This window comes from Cervus canadensis, chromosome X, assembly GCF_019320065.1.
Source record: "Cervus canadensis isolate Bull #8, Minnesota chromosome X, ASM1932006v1, whole genome shotgun sequence".
Taxonomy (NCBI): Eukaryota; Metazoa; Chordata; class Mammalia; order Artiodactyla; family Cervidae; genus Cervus; species Cervus canadensis.
Window position 1 is genome coordinate 45,280,055 of NC_057419.1, and position 19,176 is coordinate 45,299,230.

At 37.3% G+C, this 19,176-nt stretch overlaps 1 protein-coding gene across 8 annotated transcripts in view; it reads left to right on the plus strand.

Moving 5' to 3' along the window:
- CASK (calcium/calmodulin dependent serine protein kinase) overlaps window positions 1–19,176 on the plus strand; it is a 365,729-nt gene that overhangs the window by 280,550 nt on the left and 66,003 nt on the right. For all 8 annotated transcript variants that reach the window (XM_043458309.1, XM_043458311.1, XM_043458313.1 and 5 more), the window contains exon 11: window positions 5,748–5,869. In XM_043458309.1, coding sequence (XP_043314244.1) covers window positions 5,748–5,869 — 122 coding nt within the window. The remainder of the gene's footprint in view (window positions 1–5,747; window positions 5,870–19,176) is intronic.

A 19,176-nucleotide genomic window follows, 5' to 3' on the forward strand; every position in this document is an offset into this window, starting at 1 on the left:
CAAGATAGTCACAAGTTCACTCAGGGGTTTTATAGAAAAAAAACATCCTTTTCAGTTTTTGAGAAAAGTGAGTAGTTCTTTCAGATATGACAGTTATTGATCAACAAAATAAATACTAGTGACAGCTTAAAAGCCTGTGTGTGTTGTTGTGTTACATTAATTACCACTTCTGCCTCTGTATGTAAAACAGTAGCAGTGGAGAAACCCCAGAAATGTCTTTGTGTATATTAATGTTTTATAATGAATTGAAAAATTATGAGATTTTACGTGACTTGGTGATGAACTGCAGATATCAGTTTACCCATCTGTGAGATGTGGTTCTGCTGGTCATACTCAAAGAAGGAATGAACAAAACTAGAAGCAGTGTCAGGAGAGGTGTTAAAATGATCAAAGGTAAAGAAAGATCTTGAGGTTAGACCAAAAATATGTGTTCAATATGAAAAGACAAAGGAGGGATGGAATAAGAACTATTAAGTTTCCTAGCTAATGACAGAAACTTTTACATTAGGGACACTTTTCAGAGCTTGAAAGAGGCAACTTGAGCACACCTGTGGAAATACTGCCTTTCATAATTGAAAACCTACAAAGTTAATCACATTTGGGTACAAGATCAGACTATAAATCAGTTCAGAAAAGGTGACAGATCCAAGGAAATTAAATAGACCTGTTGACCTGGTAGGTCTTACCTACTAGAGACACAAGCTAATGGTTGCCCTTGTGCTTTCCAGCAAGGCATCCCCTGGGTCTGTCAGAGGGGATTGGAAACCTAGGTGGAAGTGTTGAATTCCTGCTCATCCACCTCTTTGGGCTTCCCTGGTGGCTCAACTGGTAAAGAATCCACCTGCAATGAGGGAGACCTGGGTGTGATTCCTGGGTTGGGAAGATCCCCTGGAGAAGGGAACGGCTACCCACTCCAGTATTCTGGCCTGGAGAATTCCATGGACTGTATAGTCCATGGGGTCGTGATAGCTTAAGGTGAATGATGTCGGATTCATGATCTCCGAAGAAGATTTAGCTTTGGGACCAGGGACCAGGCTTGATCACTCAAGAGCTTTTGTATAGCAGAGTTTTATTGAAGTATGAAAAGAGACGGAGAAAGCTTCTGACATAGACATCAGGAGGGTGGAGAGTGCCCCACTCACTAGTCTTAGAAAAGGGAGTTATATACTTTTTTAATTGGTTATTATAATAAATCAAAAGAATGTCTCAAGGTTGTAAAGATCTTACTAGACCCACTCACTTCCCTTGTGGCTCAGCTGATAAAGAATCTGCCTGCCAAGCAGGAGACCTGGGTTCGATCCCTGCATTGGGAAGATCCCCTGGAGAAGGGAAAGGCTACCCACTCCAGGGTCGCAAAGAGTCAGACATGACTGAGCGACTTTCACTTCTTCACTTCAGACCCACTCCTACAATTTACATTTTAAGATGGCAGAATTATAACTTAACAATAGAAAGATCTTACCAGACCCACTCCCATAAAATGCATTTTAAGATAACAGGATTAGTCAGAAGGTTTTCAGGAAGGAGAAATTGTCCTCAAGCAGGATACATTGTTGTTATATAATCCTTAGTATAGAGTTTAAACTAAGTTTTTTTTGTGTGTAATCATCAGTGCCAGGCTTAAAAAAAAAAGCTTTATGTGACTAAGACTAAGGAATGTAGAGGGGAAAAAAGATGTTTGTCCTTTCCTCCTCCTTGAGAATCCAAGACCCCTATCTCCAGTTCAAGAGCCCCAGACCCCTCTCTCCTCCTCGGGGACCCCGGACTTCTTATCAACCTGCCTAGGAATTGACTCTCAGTCGCAAAGAGTCGGACATGACTGAGTGACTTGAACTTTCACCTCTTCTCTGAGACTGTCCCAGCTTCTCCCTGGGCAGCCTGTTTCTGTGACACTTTAGTTTTTACCTCCTCTAAATCATTTGCTTCAGGGTATAGTGTGCCTACTTCACACACCTGCATGAGATCCCTTTCCTTGAGACCGGGGATCATATCTGTTTTCCTTGAAACCCCTGCCTCATACCTGGCAAAAAGCAGGAACATGTGATAAAAATTTTGCTTATTGTCTGACCCAATAGGATTCAAGTTCTTTTTTAACCTCCATATCTGTGCATAAACCATGTGTCACTTCTTGTTGAAGGTTCTCCCTGCATTTCCTAATCCAGCCAGTTACTGTAGAAAGTCAAGAAGCGCATACACTTTGGATCCAGACACACTGGGGTTGAATCCTAGCTTTACCACTTCTAGCTGTGACCTTACTTGACCTCTCTGATCCTCAATTCCCTATCTAGAGAGGTCGGGTACTGTATTTACCTTACTATGTTGTCCTGGGGATGTGCCTGGCACATCACAAACATTCAGGAATTGGGAGCTGCCCTTATCATTGTTTCTTTAATACTTAATTCAAGGCATACTTTGTGGAGATAATGAAATTAATCAAATATCAGCCTGCCTTAAGGACCTCGCAGCACAGAAATGAAGAGTGAGCAAGTGCACATGTCGGGTAATTCATGGAGATGCTTGTAGGACAGGAATTGCACAGAGCTTTGGGAATTCACAAACCAACAAATGATACGTCCCTGGTCTGATACAGCCAAAATTGCTTCCCAGTGGTTAGACTTACCATCTTAGTATTTGCTAGATACAAGCTTGTTTTATTTTAATCTTATTAATAAACTACTACATAGAATAGAATCGATATAGATAGAATAGATCAGCATAAGCAATGCTGGATAGAGATAGTAAAAACTAGATAAGATTCCACTAAGATAACTGAGTGAAAATAGTAATTAGCTTTCTCTGCTCTCTGTTAAGTTTTTTAATATACAAAAAAAAATCCACATTTCATTAGTATTTTTGTTGTTGCAGTTAATCCAAAAGCTTAGAATTGGCTTTAGTAACTTTATAAACCTGGTATCATATAATTCTGTTGTTGGTGATGTACCAGGATCAAGGACTCATTGGGACTAATTTCTTCACATCACCTGTTGCTTTCCAAGGCTTTTAGTAAGGGATGACAAGAGACCTGATTTTTAACTAATTTCCAGGTTTTTTTTCCTTCTCAGAACAAAGTAAAAGTCCCGAGATGAGCAGGGAGAAGGAAGTGGATTAGATTAATACACTTGTAAGACTAGCAGGGGAAATGAGGACTGGTTTCTGCCTTGTACCTTTTTTATTCCACTTAGTATCCACTTAATGTTTTCAATGAAGGCATACCAATAGCCTGGTAGGTGTAATTATTCAAAATTTAAAAGTATTCACAGTCCTGTCAACAGATTAATGGTAAACTGTGGCACATCCCTGCCATAGACTACTACCCAGGAATAAAAAGGATTAAACTATTGATACATGCAACAACTTGGATGAATTTCCAGAGAATTATGCTGAGTCAAAAAAGCCAGTTCCAAAAGGTTACACCATATTGTTTCATTTATATGGATCCCTTGAAATGACAAAATTACAGAAATGGAGAACAGGTTAGTAGTTGCCAGGCAGGGGTTAGGAGGTAGGAAGGGCAGGAGAGAAATTATTGCAGTTATAAGAGGGCAACATGAAGGATCCTTGGGGTGATGGAAATATTCTGTAGCTTGACTATATCAATGTCAATATTCCTGGTTATGATATATGACAGTTTATAAGATGTTACCACAATGGGAAAACTGCGTGAAGGGTACATGATATCTTTCCATATTATCTCTTACAAGTTCATGTGGATCTACAATTATCTGAAAGGGAAAAAGTCAAATTTTTTTAAAAATTAGCTACAGTAATTTCCACATAGATAAACACTTGCTGTGTCTTAAGCCCCAAATTTTTAACATAATTAAATACTACAAAAAGCAGTTACTTGTATAGCAACTTTTTTTCTATTGTAGAAACGTTAGAACATATGGACAAACAGAATGAAATAGAAGCAGAAAATTAAATATAATTACTATTATCTTTTTGGCAGTTTTCACTCTGTTGGTTTTTTTTCTGAATTTGTATTTTTTTCAGTTATAATTGGGGGTACACAATTTAGGTGGTTTTGCCTTCTCTCTGAAATTTTATATCATGCAGATTTCTGTCTTTAAAATTCTTCAAAAACAAATTTCATGTGGCTATATATTCCATTTCGTGGATGTTCTATAGTTTATGTAATCATTCTCTAATTATTAGATATTTATCCATTTTATATGATAGATATCCTGACACATAAATCTTTCTACAGTTTCTATTTTTTCCTTAATGTAAGTTTTTGTGAATAGAAATCCTGAATTAAAGTACATGAGCATTTTTGAGGTTCTTTGGTATAAATTATCAGATTGCTTTCTGGAAAAGTAGTACTCTTCCCCATTCCCCATCTCCCCACTCTGACCACCATCACAGCTGTGACAATCAAAAGTGTTTCCAGACATTGCCAAATGTCCCCCTGAGGGGCAAAATTGCTGCTGGTTGAAAACTACAGATCTAAGATTTACATGTGCAGTGAGACACTTATTGTTAGAATGTCTCTAACACTGTGTCACTAATGTCCTGAAGTCTAGGCTCTCGGGGTGCTTTTCTTTCTCTGGAGTGCATATGTGCATGTTGTCTGCAGAGTAGAACAGGCTAACCATTTCTTTAAGGCTTTGTTACTTTAAGACTTTAAAAAGACTTTGTTACTACCTCTCTGGATTCCCAGTTATTAGAGGAAATTTAAAGTGACCACACTGTCCTACAAAAATTATTTCCCCTAATATCTACTATGGTATTCTGAAGTGTCAGTCAGTATATCTATCCTTAGTAAAGTGAAGTGAAAGTGAAGTTGCTCAGTCGTGTCCGACTCTTTGCGACCCCATGGACTGTAGCCTATCAGGTTCCTCCGTCCATGGGATTTTCCAGGCAAGAATACCGGAGTGGGTGGCCATTTCCTTCTCCAGGAGATCTTCCCAACCCAGGGATTGAACCCGGGTCTCCCGCATTGTAGGCAGATGCTTTACCGTCTGAGCCACCGGGGAAGTCACCCTTAGTAAAAGGGGGCCCAATTAACTGAGAACAACTTGGTTCCCTTGATTTTGTATGTAAAGGGAGGAAAAAGAATGGAGTGGGATTTTTGCTAGTTGTTTGATCCTTAAAAATCCTAAGAAGGGGACTTCCCTGGTGGTCCAGTGGTTAAGACTCCACACTCACAGTACAGGGGGCCCGGGCTCGATCCTTGGTCAGGGAACTAGATCCCACATGCCGCAACTAATACCCAGCACAGCCAAATTAAATAATTAGATAAATCTTTTTTTTTTTAATCCTTAGAAGCCTGTTTTACATAGCATGAGCTCCCAGTTGAAGGTTTGTCTCTCACATCTACATCTGGCTTCACCTTCTGTTCTTGTTGGAAAGCCCCTGTGTGAAATGACCACCTTCATTATTTCTATCATATTTCAAAACATCATGGAGTCCTGGGAACCCACAGTCTCTTTCTGATGTATGACTTTCTGCACCCAGATCTTCTAGTAGCTCAGTTGTAGTTGATGAATTGCCCTAATCCAAGTAAGACAGGAGGCAATTTACTTTGAAAAATGAGGAACGTGCAAATACATTGTTAAAAACATAAATTCACTGCAAATATTCTATCATTAAGTGATATGAAACACATTTAAGTCTGTTTTCCAGTAAAGACATGAACCTTTGAAATTTGTTAGTCCACAGTTCTGAAGTGTCAGATTTAGGTTATGAAGGTGAGTTTGACACTGATTTTCTCTACTGGCTGTTTCTTTTCTGTTTGTTCCCCTTAGGAGCAGTGTCACAGGTGCTGGACAGCCTGGAAGAGATTCATGCACTTACAGACTGCAGTGAAAAGGACTTAGATTTTCTACACAGTGTTTTCCAGGATCAGCATCTTCACACACTACTAGACGTAAGTCTTTCTCTTTATTAATTTTTTTTTGTTAACTGAATAGTTATCGTAACAGTCCTTTTTCAGTTGCTGTCCATCTGTGAGAAATGCAGGAAGTCATCCATCATAGATTCATAACTAAAATTAAGTATCTTATATATGGTACAAATGCAATAGAGCCTAACAAGTCACAGTGGAAAAAATTAAGTATATATGTATATCTTTAGAAGAATCTGTTGAGCTTTGCTGTGATTACCTCTCATTGCTTCTAAATATTGTTTTCAAACATTGCACCTCAAACATTAGTATAGGAGAGAAAGAATTAAGTTAGACATTGTGCAGTGGACTCTATTCACACACATATATCTCATACTTAACATTGCTGGTTTTCATAAACTCAGTGTCTCTCTTTAAAACATAAGGATATATTCCATCATTAAATATGACAGACTGCACTGACAGATACAAGTCAGAAGCTGACAGTTCACATCTGCCTTCATTTCAGTCATGTTTTAAGTAAAATACCTTTCTTAGCACATATTAGTCTACTTGTACATGTTAGTCTTTTTACAAGAAAAATCTTCCCTTAATAAGAATAAAATTTGCTTTGGGATGCCTAGAACTTTGTGGTGCTCACTGATTAATCGACTATATGATACGAATTAAAGTAATGCAAAATTTCCCAGAATGTAGTCTACAGAGCATTGTTCTGGGAGATAGTTGTGGGTGTTGCCATTCAAGAGGGGGGAGTAGATCTAAAATTTATTGGTTAAATTTTTTTACTGACTATATAAGTCTGTGAAATGCTGTGCTGTTTATTCCGTTTATATGGATTCACAACAGGTGTTAGTATATAGCAGTTCTAAGATGTCCTATAGCAAAAAACCTGATTAACTCTAATAGCATTTCTCAAACTAATTTGGGCCGAGAATTTTCATTCACAATCCTGCCAAATTGCTAAGGACCAGTTTGGGAAAAGCCAAGCTAAGAGTGTCACAGTATGTTTCAACTTCCCACCAAGTATAGTATCTCACAGTTGCTTCTATCTATAGATTTGATCAAGTTAGTTACCATTTTTAATAGTTACACATTTTAATATAGTATATGTATTAATTCAGGACTGAGTAACTGCTACAGCGTGCAATTCTAAAATTTGAGTGGCTTAACAGAATAGAAGTTTATTTCTTGCTCACATCACAGTCAACTGTAGTAGATGAGGAGAGAAGCAGGAAGAGTCTCTTCCACACAGGCATTCAGGGATCCAGGCTTCTTCCACTGTATCCTTTGCAGCCAGCCAGCAGATGAGAGAAAATGGAAAATTTTGAAGGGTCAGGGTAGCAAGTGGGCTGTATCAGAGTTGTCTATGTTCTATTGGCAAATACTAGTTACATGCTTGAGTAGCTGCAAGAGAGCTGGGAAATAGGTTTGGTTTTTTTGGTTTTGTTTTGGGTTTTTTTTTGTTTTTTTTTGAACTTTTTATTTTGGATTGGGCTACCGCCAATTAACAATGTTGTGATTGTTTCAAGTAAACAGCTAAGGGACTCAGCCATACAAGGGAAATAGTTTTTAAATGTGCTAATTGAAATAAGTCAGACAGAGAAAGACAAATACTGCATAGTATCAATTTTTTTAAAAAGTCGAACTCATAGGAGCAAAGTGGAATGGTGGTTTCCCAGGCTGGGAAGTGGGGAAAATGGGGAGAAGTTGGTAAAAGGGTACAGACTTTTGGTTCTAAGATAAATAAGGTCAGAGGATCTAATGTATAGAATGGTGACTATAGTTGATACCACTGTATTTTATAATTGAAATTTGCTAAGAGATTAGAACTTAAGTATTCTTATCCCCAAGAAATGATAAATATTTGAAGTGATGGATGTATTAATTAACTTGATTGTTAGAATCCTTTCACAATGTTTACATTTATCAAATCATCATGTAGTACACTTTAAATATATTGCAATTTTATTTGTCAATTATACTTCAGTAAAGCTAAAAAATGTGCCCAGGAAGATAAGGAAATGGGTTTTCTCCTTAGTGTAATTTATCTTAAGTAATTTGAGAACATTTCAGATTAAATTTATTTCAAATAACTTGTTATTTTCTTTGGACACCGAAAAGCCCTTGAAATGCATTCTATTTTGTGGATAGCTCCTAGCATTCCATTTTCTCCTTCTTTGTTTTGTCATCATTGTTTTTGTTAATGTGTTGAATTAGTTTGACCTCTTTTCCTTGGTTATTTAAATATCTATTCTTTATCATTGTTTCATATGATGCAGAAAGTTTTGTTCTTTTTGGTTTTTGTGTTTTTTTGTTTGTTTGTTTGTTTTGCGAAGGCATATAGGAATTTCCCAACCAGGGATCAAACCCACACCCCCTATAGTGGAAGTGCAGAGTTTTAACCACTGGACCACCAGGGAAGTCCCAGATGCAGAAAGTTGTGAGAGTTGTGAATTTTCCATACAAGTCATAGCTTTTGCTAAAACTAGTAAGTAGAATGTTTGAAAGAAGCTACAGCAGATCATGGAGATTTGGTTTATTTCAGTGCTAGTCAGTACTAAGATTTACTGGCCTTCTTTGGATCAAGGACTTTTTGTCATTTAAAGGCTAAGAGAAGCCCAAATTAGTTTTCAGAGCTGTAGTCTTCTTACTTAATGTAACTGAGCATACCAAGCTTGAGACTGCAGAGGAAATACAAGAACATTGCTAGCTTCTACAAAGAGGGGCAGATAATCAAACGCAGACTGAACTTTGGAACTGAGCCAGGCCACCATTACCATCCAATGCTAAACTTCTCAGACCTCACTGCAAATATTTATTTTGAATAACTGCTGCATTCTTGGGTAGACATTGTCACCACTTCAGGAGAGATTCATAGATTTTCATAAGGAAAAATGTGTTTAAAGTTCCTTTGGATTTTTATTAATTATAAACTTAGAGAAGTGTCTGTATCAGTATCTGCCCCATCAATGCATCTCTATTTGAAAAGGAGCCGGTGGCCTGAAAATGAGCTGTGCTCCCCCAAAGACATCACATCTTAAGAATTTTGCAGACAAGCACTACATGTGAAGCCCAGAACTCTCCTGAGACAACTGACTGTAAGGCCAGCTCTGGGCAGTGTTGGGATGCATTTGATCCAAACTGAGCCATCCTTCAACGAAAACTCAATCATCCTGAATGAGATAATGCCCCCATGATCTACAGCCCTTAAATATGACTCATTAAGCTCTTGTTTCAGAGTTAACAGACGACATTTCAATCATGAGATCCATGAAGTGTTCAAATGGCTGCCATTTAGAGAAGTCTAGCCATTGAAAAATGTTTAAATACTTCAGTACTTATGATCTGCATAACAAAAAAGGATCATTGTCCAGACCAACACTTGAGAAGAAGCTTCTCAACTTTAACCGTCATTCTCCTTCCTTCTAGTGTTCTTGCAATCAGATTGTTTTGTTTTGCAGAATCTCTGTTAGTTCCTTTTCAAGAATTCCAAGCAGTGACACCTAGTGGCCTTGTTTTGTGGACCATGTCTTGATTGCTACTTTAATCTCACTGAGTCATTTCATGAAATATTTTTATTATACTTAAATAATTTCTACTAATTCAATAACACTCACAATCGCTAAGTCTGCAGCCATGATTTTTCAGCTGACTAAACAAAACAAGGTTAAGTTCCTGCAGAAGATAAAAGATTGTGTAGCACTCTTTTTTTTCTAGCCATGCCTTTAAAATAGTAACAACCTCAGAATTTGAAGAAACAGTTCTTAGAATTAGTTTGAAGGAAACAAAATATCTGTCATATGGAAAAAGTTCACATTAAAACAAAAGGAGAAACACTGTGGGTTCCACTGAGGGAGGAAACGCTTTCTGATTTGAATTCTAGTATAATCTGTAGTTAGAAATAGATCCAGAATGTCTGAATATTTGCTATTCAACTAGTTCACCCTGGCACACATATGCTGATTCTCATTTTGTAGGAAGAGATAAAGAGGAGGAACTGTGCCTGGTCCAGCTTGTTCCAATATTTCTGCTTTCAAAGATTTAAAGCACTGGCACAGTGATGCTCTGTATATGAAATACATAGATCAGTATTAATAAAATACACTTTGGAGTGTGTTTGCTAAAGCCGCCACAAATGAAGTGGCTTAAGATAACCAATTGGGCCTCCTTTGTGGCTCAGCTGGTAAAGAATCCGCCTGCCATACGGGAGACCTGGGTTCAATCCCTGGGTTGGGAAGATCCCCTGGAGAAGGGAAAGGGTACCCACTCCAGTATTCTGGCCTGGAGAATTCTATACAGTCCATGGGGTCACAGAGAGTCGGACACGACTGAGTGACTTTCACTAAGATAACAGATTATTCTTACACTTGTGGAGGCTAGAAGTCTTTTTTTTTTTTTTAATTTATTTATTTTTTTTTCAGTGGGTTTTGTCATACATTGACATGAATCAGCAATAGATTTACACGTATTCCCCATCCCGATCCCCCTCCCACCTCCCTCTGGCTAGAAGTCTTAAGTCAGGTACCAGCAGAACCATGCTCCCTCCAAGGCTCCAGGGAAGAATCCTCCCTTGCTCTGGTAGTTGCCTGCAATCCTTGGTGTTTTTTGGCTTGTAGTTGCAGTACTTCAGTCTCTGCTGCCGTCTTCACAGGGTGTTCTCTGTATGTGTGTGATTCTGTGTCTTCACAGGGCCTTCTTAGAAGAATACTAGTCACTGGATTTAGGGCCCACTCTAGTCCAATAGGACCTCATCCTAATTAATTACTATCTGCAAAGACCTGATTTCCAAATAAGGTCACATTCTGAGATTCCAGGTAGCCATGAATTTGAGGGGAGAATCTCCAGCCCAGCACAGCATGGAAAACTAATTTTGCCCTGAATTGATTTTTCAAGTATGAGTGCAGATTATAAAAATCAAATATAAAACAATGAAGTGTTACCCTGTTGTTCATTAGTTAGGCTTTCTTTCTTGGGAATTGATGTTAAAGTGTAATTATCTCTTTTACTAATATTTTGAATCAGTTTTGGAACTTGTATATGATACACTGGATGGTGAGATGATGGATGCATTTTCAGTGGGCTGAAAAATCAAGAGTTTTTTCCAGATATAAAGTATTTTGCAAACGTTATTTGGTGGTGATTCTCAGTCTTATAAAGTTCTTGTAGAAATTTTCCTAGTACAGAATTAATGTTTATTTTGTAAGTCAACAATATTACAAAACATTGTTAAATTACACATTTATTTCTCTCTGCCATACTTTGACAACTAAGTTTTAAACATTCACCCACCATCTGTCATACCTCTGAGCAGCTGTTAGCATTTGTTACAGACTGCTGTTTCCATGGTAAATGTGATGCCCCACTTAATTAAGATTATTTTCTTGAGACGTTCTTTAAAAAAATCAGTGGTTAGATTAATAATGCAAAGACTAGCTACAATAGCAATTTAGCAGTTTTATATTATAAGCAATTTTATAATAAAATAATATTTTAAAATATTGTGCTAGAAATGAGTTGATATCTTTAATCCTCCATATTTTATATTATTGACATCTTTATTATGATTTTTTTTTTTTGCTTCTTAGGGAGATTTAGAAAGTTTTTCTATCTGACCTGGAGTTAACACTGGAAAACTACAACTCATGATTTACTGTTTTGCTTTTTTAAAGATATTAAATTGGTAGTCATATTTGGAAATAGTGTATTTTTAGAACTCGGAAGTTTCCTAATAGGGAAAAACATGGAACTTCTGCAATAATTTGATGTTTTTGAGCAATCTGGGGTCTGAGAAGTAAGTTGATACAGTGTTGAGTTTGGATGTTTAAATAGGTTACCAGTCAGGAAATACCAAAGCTAAGTTTCCCATGGATTTGTAGTCTGGTCAATTTGCACTTACATGTCTGCAAAAATAAGGCCTGAGGACCTTTAGAGGCTGAGCTACTGGTACCTTCCCAGGGTCCCATTTAGTCTTAAAGAGTAAACTTCAGCAAATATGAAACCATCTGGGTGGTAAGTCAGTGTGCCCCCTGCCTCCTGGGGCTGGAGATTGAAGTACCCTGAAGCTTGCTTTAGACATGGGGGGTCTCATTCCTCTGTTTTTAACTGGATGAGCAAAAACTCCAATGTCTGTTTCCATCAACGTATCAAAATATTAGTATCAATAGGAAAGTGTCATATAAAACAACATTCCTGAGATAAAGAGAACTAGAAATATCATCTGACCTAAATATTTTCAAATTAGTTTTTCTTCATTCTTAATGTAAATATCAATAAAAATTAAAGGGGGAAAAAAAGCTACTAGGAATATAGTCAAAGCAGCAATAGAAAACTAATATAACCAGAACAATGCAAGGATTTTCCACTATTACCACTTCTGTTTAATATTTTTATGGTGCTTCTGGCCAGTGCAGTAAAGCAAGAAAAAGAAATTAAAGACATGCAGCCTGGAAAAGAAGTAAAACCATATTCTCATAGAGATATATTCTTGTGTATAGAAAATCCAAAGGAAACTACAAAAGATCTACTAGAATTAATAGGCAAGGTTAGCAAAACTGCAAGATACAAGATCAACATACAAAAATTAACTATACTCATATAAAAGCAATGAATAAAGTGAAGATAAAATTTTAAAAATATAATACTATTGTAAAGGATAAAATAATTGAATAAAAGAGATATAAGACTTATACATCAAAAACTATAACCGTTGGTGAAAGAAAGTAAGGAAGATGTAAATAAACCATTTCCCCCTCTCCTTAGCCCCTGGCAGCCACCATTCCACTTTCTGTCTCAAGGAATTTGACTACTGTAGGTTCCTCAGAGAAGTGGAATCATACCTTATTTGTTCTTTTATGACTAGCTTATTTCACCAAACATAATGTCGCCAGGGTTCATCCTTGTTGTAGTATGTATCAGAATCGCCTTCCTTTTAAAGACTGAAAAATACTCCATCTTGTGTGTATACCACATTTTGTTTATCCATTCATCCAATGTCAATATTTTGTGGTAGATAATTATATACTTGGAAAAGCCAAATCCCCCAGGTTAAAGTGGCCAGTAGTGGGGAATTCAGCCTTAGTTTCATCCCCAGGCAATTGCTCTCTCTTTGGTCTCCAGGTTAGCTCCTATGATATGCATCTCTGTGAAAGGAATGTGTGATTTTCACTGAAACTGTTGTTAACTACAGCAGTCCCTCTCATTCCCTTATTTGTCCAGGTGCATCACTTCCTAAAAGAGTGATTGGAATTTACTCTAAAATACCAAGAGTCAGCTTGTCCCCAGCATCAGTATTTCCCACTGAGTGTTCTTCTATTTTTGTAACACTATAGTCCACTTTACCAGAAGGCAGAGGAATGTTCAAAAAGCCTTCCAAGTGCAACAGGCTCTGATTCTTCTTCATGCTGTTCCCAAGGGAAGGGTTGGGTGGGGGGGGGAGGGGTTCCCCCAGAAAAGAATGTGGTATGCTCAGTTGAAGAATGTTCGATGTGGTTGGCTTGCAGCCTTCACATCCAAGAACATAGTTGCTTTCTTCTCTTTGTGGTCCTTCAAACATTATCTCATAAAACCACTTCTGCCAGACTATCTTTTTTGTTCTCTTTTAACTTCCCACAACAGAAATTCATTTTTGCTACAGCTACTTGTACCAATGCTTGGTGTTTCCTTATACAAAATAATTCATATCCTAAGTCAAAACTTATTGAACTGCCTCAGGAATGAAATATCATATGACATACCTAATGTAAATATTTTCTTTCAAAACAGCAAATTAATAATAGGATATTCAGTTACCCTAAATATTATTTAACTACTAATGTAGATGTTTCAGAAGAACACCTTAGGAAATGAGGTTTTAGCACTTTTTAAAAAATTTTAGTAGATTTTTTATGGAAAAGAAATGTATATCATAGTGAAATTTCTCACATTTGGGAAAACTCTTGGATCTAGTATTTGAAAGTGCCCTATTTCATAAGATTTAATTAACAGTAAAATAAAGCCTGCCTGTATCATCTAACTGGTTATTTTTCCTCATGCTTTCTTTTGCTTGCTCAAGAATAGGCATTATGATTTGTTTCTTACAAGGCTTCATTTTAGAGTTATTGGCCAACTGAAAAAGACCAAGTGAGGTCAGTCAAGTTAGGTCATCTGAGGCCAGTATTTGAGTTTCTCAGAGCCAGCAGCCAACTGAACAGAAATCCACCACAGTGGCTTATGTTGTTGGGCCATCAACAGTCTTTTTAGATTGAACTAGGAGGTTAAGCAAGTCTTAATTTCTTGGATCAAAGATAAATCCCTGAAAGAGCAATGTTCTAATAGGATTGAAACACAAGCAGCTCTGTACACAGACAAGGAAAACCTAAACTAAACAGGGGCCTCCTTGGGAGGATTTTGCTGTCAAGATCCAATGTATTTTGCAACCCTTTCAGGAAATCTTAAAATGGCCCAGATATATTGATTTTTAATTTCCTGTTTGCCATCAGAAGAAAACTTTCATAATGGATTTAGGTAGAGCAGTATATCACTAGGCCACTAAGCCAGTCCTAAGACTCAAAAGGGTATACACCCCCACCATGATTTTCTAAAACTTGATCTAAGGGTTTCCAGCAACATTCTTATTGGCCACTAAGTAAACTCCATTGGGTATCCATTTCTAACTTGAGTTATCCAGTATTAAACTGGGCCATAATATTGGTAGCAGCCCTGAATCTTTCTCTAGGAAAAATCTAAATTCCGAGGTGCAACTCTTGCTACTTTATTACCATCACTAGATTTGTGGATTTGACACATGTTTTTTCCAAGTGAGAAACAAATTTAGTTTAAGATCTATAAAATTTAGCTATTTGCATGTTTTCTGAACTTTTAGAGGGGAAGTTAATACATAGTACAAATTGTGAAGGATCATGTACAGATAATGAAAGAATGCTCATCAAATGAATGGAATATATTATCTCCAGAGAGTCATCGGCATGGCTAATCTTTGAGTGCTTTCTTCAATTATTTTAATTGAATTGATTTTTATAAATTTTACAAAATATAAACTGTTAGGAAATTTTTTTATGCTGATAGAATAGGCATTATTTAATCCTGTGAGAGCAAAGTGCCTTCAGTGATTTAATTTCCTTTTCTACATCATAATATCCCAACGATGCATAATCGTCTTTAGGTTTGTAAGATAGACAGGCTATATAAGTTCTTCCGAAAGTTTAATTGTAGCTCCTAAAATATTTGAAAATGCCATTTTAAATTTTGTAGTGTGTTTATTTCACACTTAATGTTTCCCATCACACAATCTTTACACCACTGTAAAATATACTACTGTTTTCCAAGTTTCAACTATGTCATTGTTTTAAACTGAAGTATAGTTGGCATATAATATTATATGTTACAGGTGTACAATTAGTGGGGCTTCCTTGGTGGCTCAGATGGTAAAGAATCTGCCTGCAGTGCAGGAGACCTGGGTTGCATCCCTGGGTTGGGAAGATCCCCTGGAGGAGGGTATGGCAACCCACTCCAGTATTCCTGCCTGGAGAATCCCCATGGACAGAGGAGCCTGGCGGGCTATAGTCCATAGGGTCGCAAATTGTCAGACATGACTAAGCAACTAAGCATAGCACAGCACAGTACAATTAGTTATTCACAATTTTAAAAAATTATAGTCCATAGTTATTATAAAATGCTGGCTATATTCCTGTGTTGTACAGTATATCCTTGTAGCTTACTTTATACCTAATAGTTTATCCCTGTTAATCCCCTCCTCACTGGTAATCACTGGTTTGTTCTCTATGTGTCTTTCTTTTTTATATATTCACTAGTTTGTTTTATTTTTAGATTCCACCTAGAAGTGATATCATACAGTATTTGTCTTTCTCTGTCTGATTTATTTCACTTAGCATAATGCCTGCTGCAAATGGCAAGGTTTCACACTTTTTATGACTGTGTGGTATTCCATTGTGTGTGTGTGTGTGCACGCGTGTCCGTGTGTGCGCGCGCATGCACGCACACCACATCTTCTTTATCCATTCATCTATTGATGGACACTTGGGTTGCTTCCATAGTTTGGCAATTGTAGATAATGCTGCTATGAACATTGGGGTGCATGTATCTTTTCCAATTAGTGTTTTTTTTTTTTTTTAAGAAACATAGCCAGGAATAGAATTGCTAGATCATATGGTAGTTGTATTTTTAGTTCTTTGAGGAACCTCCATACTATTTTCCACAGTGGCTGTACCAATTTACATTCCTGCCAACAGCATACTAGGGTTCCCTTTTCTCCACATCCTCACCAACATTTGTTATTTATGTTCTTTTTGATAATAGCCATTCTAACAGGTGTGAGGTGATATTTCACTGAGGTTATCATTTTCAATTCCCTGATGATTAGCAATGCTGAGTGTCTTTTCATGTGCCTGTTGGTCATCTGCATTTCCTCTTTGGAAAATTGCCTATTCAGTTCTTCTGCCCATTTTTTAAATCACATTGTAGTTATTTTTTTTCTTTTCTTTTTTTTGATGTTGAGTTGTATATGTGTTATTTATAAATGTTGGATATTAGCCCCTTATCAGTCATATTATTTGCAAGTATTTTATCCCATTCAGTAGGTTGTCTTTTCATTTTGTGACTGTGTCATGTTTAATGACACTAAAGATCTTTGAGAGGACATTTTTATATTTTTAACCTAAAGATAGTGAGTTGATACATAAACTTGAGCAGGAAAAGTAGTTCTTTAGAGCTCAGATGTTCTCTGATTTCTAGCTTCAGAAGACCACCTCCAGCACAGTAGTTGAATATCAGTTCCTTATATTTTAGTATTAAATCACCTTTCCCTAACATTTTTCCAGTTCTCAAATGTATTTTTTAAAATACTGTTGGATATCAATGGCTGATCTGCTGGGTTCATTGAAAAGATGCAACATTGGAACTTTGTTCCTAATCACCTAGCTTCTTCACAGCAACTATTAAGAAATTCTTAATTTGATAGTCTGTTTCCAGAGCAAGTCATTTCAATTCCCATTATTGTTGTGCAGTATAGACTTGTGAACACTGTTATTATCTTTTTACTAAGATTACAGACACATTTCATTGCATAATTTGCAGCTAAATGTTTGACTCTTGAAAACTTTAATTCTTTTCCAGCAGGGACTCTCTTTGATATCTTTGATTTAGGTGGTAAGATGGTGGTAGCTTAATGAACTTTTGTGTTCCAGCAGCTCTACAAACCCATTCATTATTTGGCTCACATCTATAGCCTAGTTGCAAAAGTCATAATCTTTCTCATCTAAAGTATATTCTGGTCCTTAAGGTTTGGTTTTCTCTCTGCTAGAAAGTTAGTGGGACATCTAACCTGGTGATAGTCATTTTATAGGTTCTCCACCAACCATTCCATTTTAAATGTTGATACTGCTAAGTGCTGTGTATAAACTATGAACAAAACAGAAGCTTCTATTTGATGAAAGAAATCAGAAGACAGTAAGGTACCATGGAGTAGGGTTAAAAAACAAAAAAAGAAACTTGATTTATTGTTTTGCATGTAAATAAAAAAATGACATTAACTTATTTCACCATCATTATGTTTGAAAGTACAATCTCAGCAGAGTTCAATTTAGTATGACCACCAGCTTTATTCTGCTTTTATACAAAAACAACCCATCTCAAATATAGAATGTGGCCTCTTAACGGAACTGTGCTTTTATACTCCTTAAGACAGACAGATGAAGCGTGTCCATGCAGCCGTGTGGGGTCGTATATAACCCAGCGCCAGACACTGGCAGTAAGCAGGCCTGTCTGGGAGTGACACAGTGTGAAACAGTCTGTTCCCCTTGCAGCTGTTCACATTTCCTCGTTTTGCCTTGGGCTGTGTGTGTGCGTGTGTGCATTTTAATAAAAAGTGCTGAACTTGCGTAACTATAATTGCATTAGAAAGAGAAAAACCCTAAGACATTCATTCTTGTTTTCTCTCTAGGAATAGTTTATTAACATTCTTTCCTCCCTCTTCCTCACCCTCTACACCTCAGCTTTACAAACACACTTGAAGTCTTCAGATGGCAGGGAAGCAACCAACCAACGGAAATATTTTTATCATTTCAGTTCACCTTCAATTTGAGCTTCTAGAGCACGTGTTGGCAACTACAGCTGTCAGGCCAAATCCAGCCAGCCACCTGTTTTTGTAAATAAAGTTTTATGGGAACCCAGCCATGCACATTCATTTATGGAATATTAATGGCTGCCTTCACACACACAGCAGGGTTGAGTGGTTGTGACAGAGTCCATATGGCCCACAAAACCTGAAATGTTCATCATTTGGCCGGGCAAGGACGAGGATTCTAAACTTTCTTTAATAGGGCAAGGCTTGCAATTGATTGCCTAATATCTTTCCAATCACATTTAGTTAATTACTTTTTTTTCCCTACAGCCTGTAAATGGCATTTTCTACAGTTCTTTCCCCAAATATTTGCTGAAGGTGTCTCCCTCTCATGAGACTGTGTTACTGAATTCTAACACAAGCCATGGTACTGTTGCGTGAGAGAAAGAACAGCACACATCAGGAGGCCGGTCTCTTCCCTGCTACTCTGGCTCCCGGATGCTGTGTGCTTGCTTCATGTCACCGGATGTCAGCTCTCTCTTTTTTAAAATGGAGGAGTTGAATCATGTCAACATCTAAGATCTCTTTTACATTGAAAAATTTTTGAAGTCGGGCCTGAAGCATAGCAAAAAAACTAAAAGAATTAAATGTGGTCAAAATTTCTTTCTTAATTTTGAGGGAAGGCTTTTAACTGTGCAGTCAGAAAGATGATCCATGATATCTGGTTCCTAAAGAAAGAAGTTAAAATAAGTATTCCTGCTCTGTTTCTTTTTTTTTTTAATTATCCATTTACAGTTCCTATACACCAGTTAAATACTCTTTTTTTTTAAGAAACATTTATTAAACATCTACTATGTACTCAGTCTCATAGTAGGTGCTGTTCTGAATGTCAAAGGACTCAAGAGTCTGTCTTATCATAGAAAAGAGAAAAAACACTTAAACAGCAGGTCCTGTAGTCATGTCCCTCAGGCAGCCAGTGCTCTCTTGGCTGTTAGCGCCTAGGGTGTGGCAGGCATCCAGATGTTGTCTCAGTCCCAGATTGCCTCTGCGTCATTGGTGTACTCTGCAGCTGGCCCCGGCAGCACCCTCTCAGTTCCTGCCTTCAGCCGTGACCCCACAGGCACTTCTGGGTCCCCTTGCTCTGTGCAGACAACCCTCTTGGTCAGGGTTCCACCAAGATGGCTCTAGCCAGGTTACATTCTGAGGCAGCTCCTGGACTCATGGGAAACACACATTCTTTTTTTTTTTTTTTTTT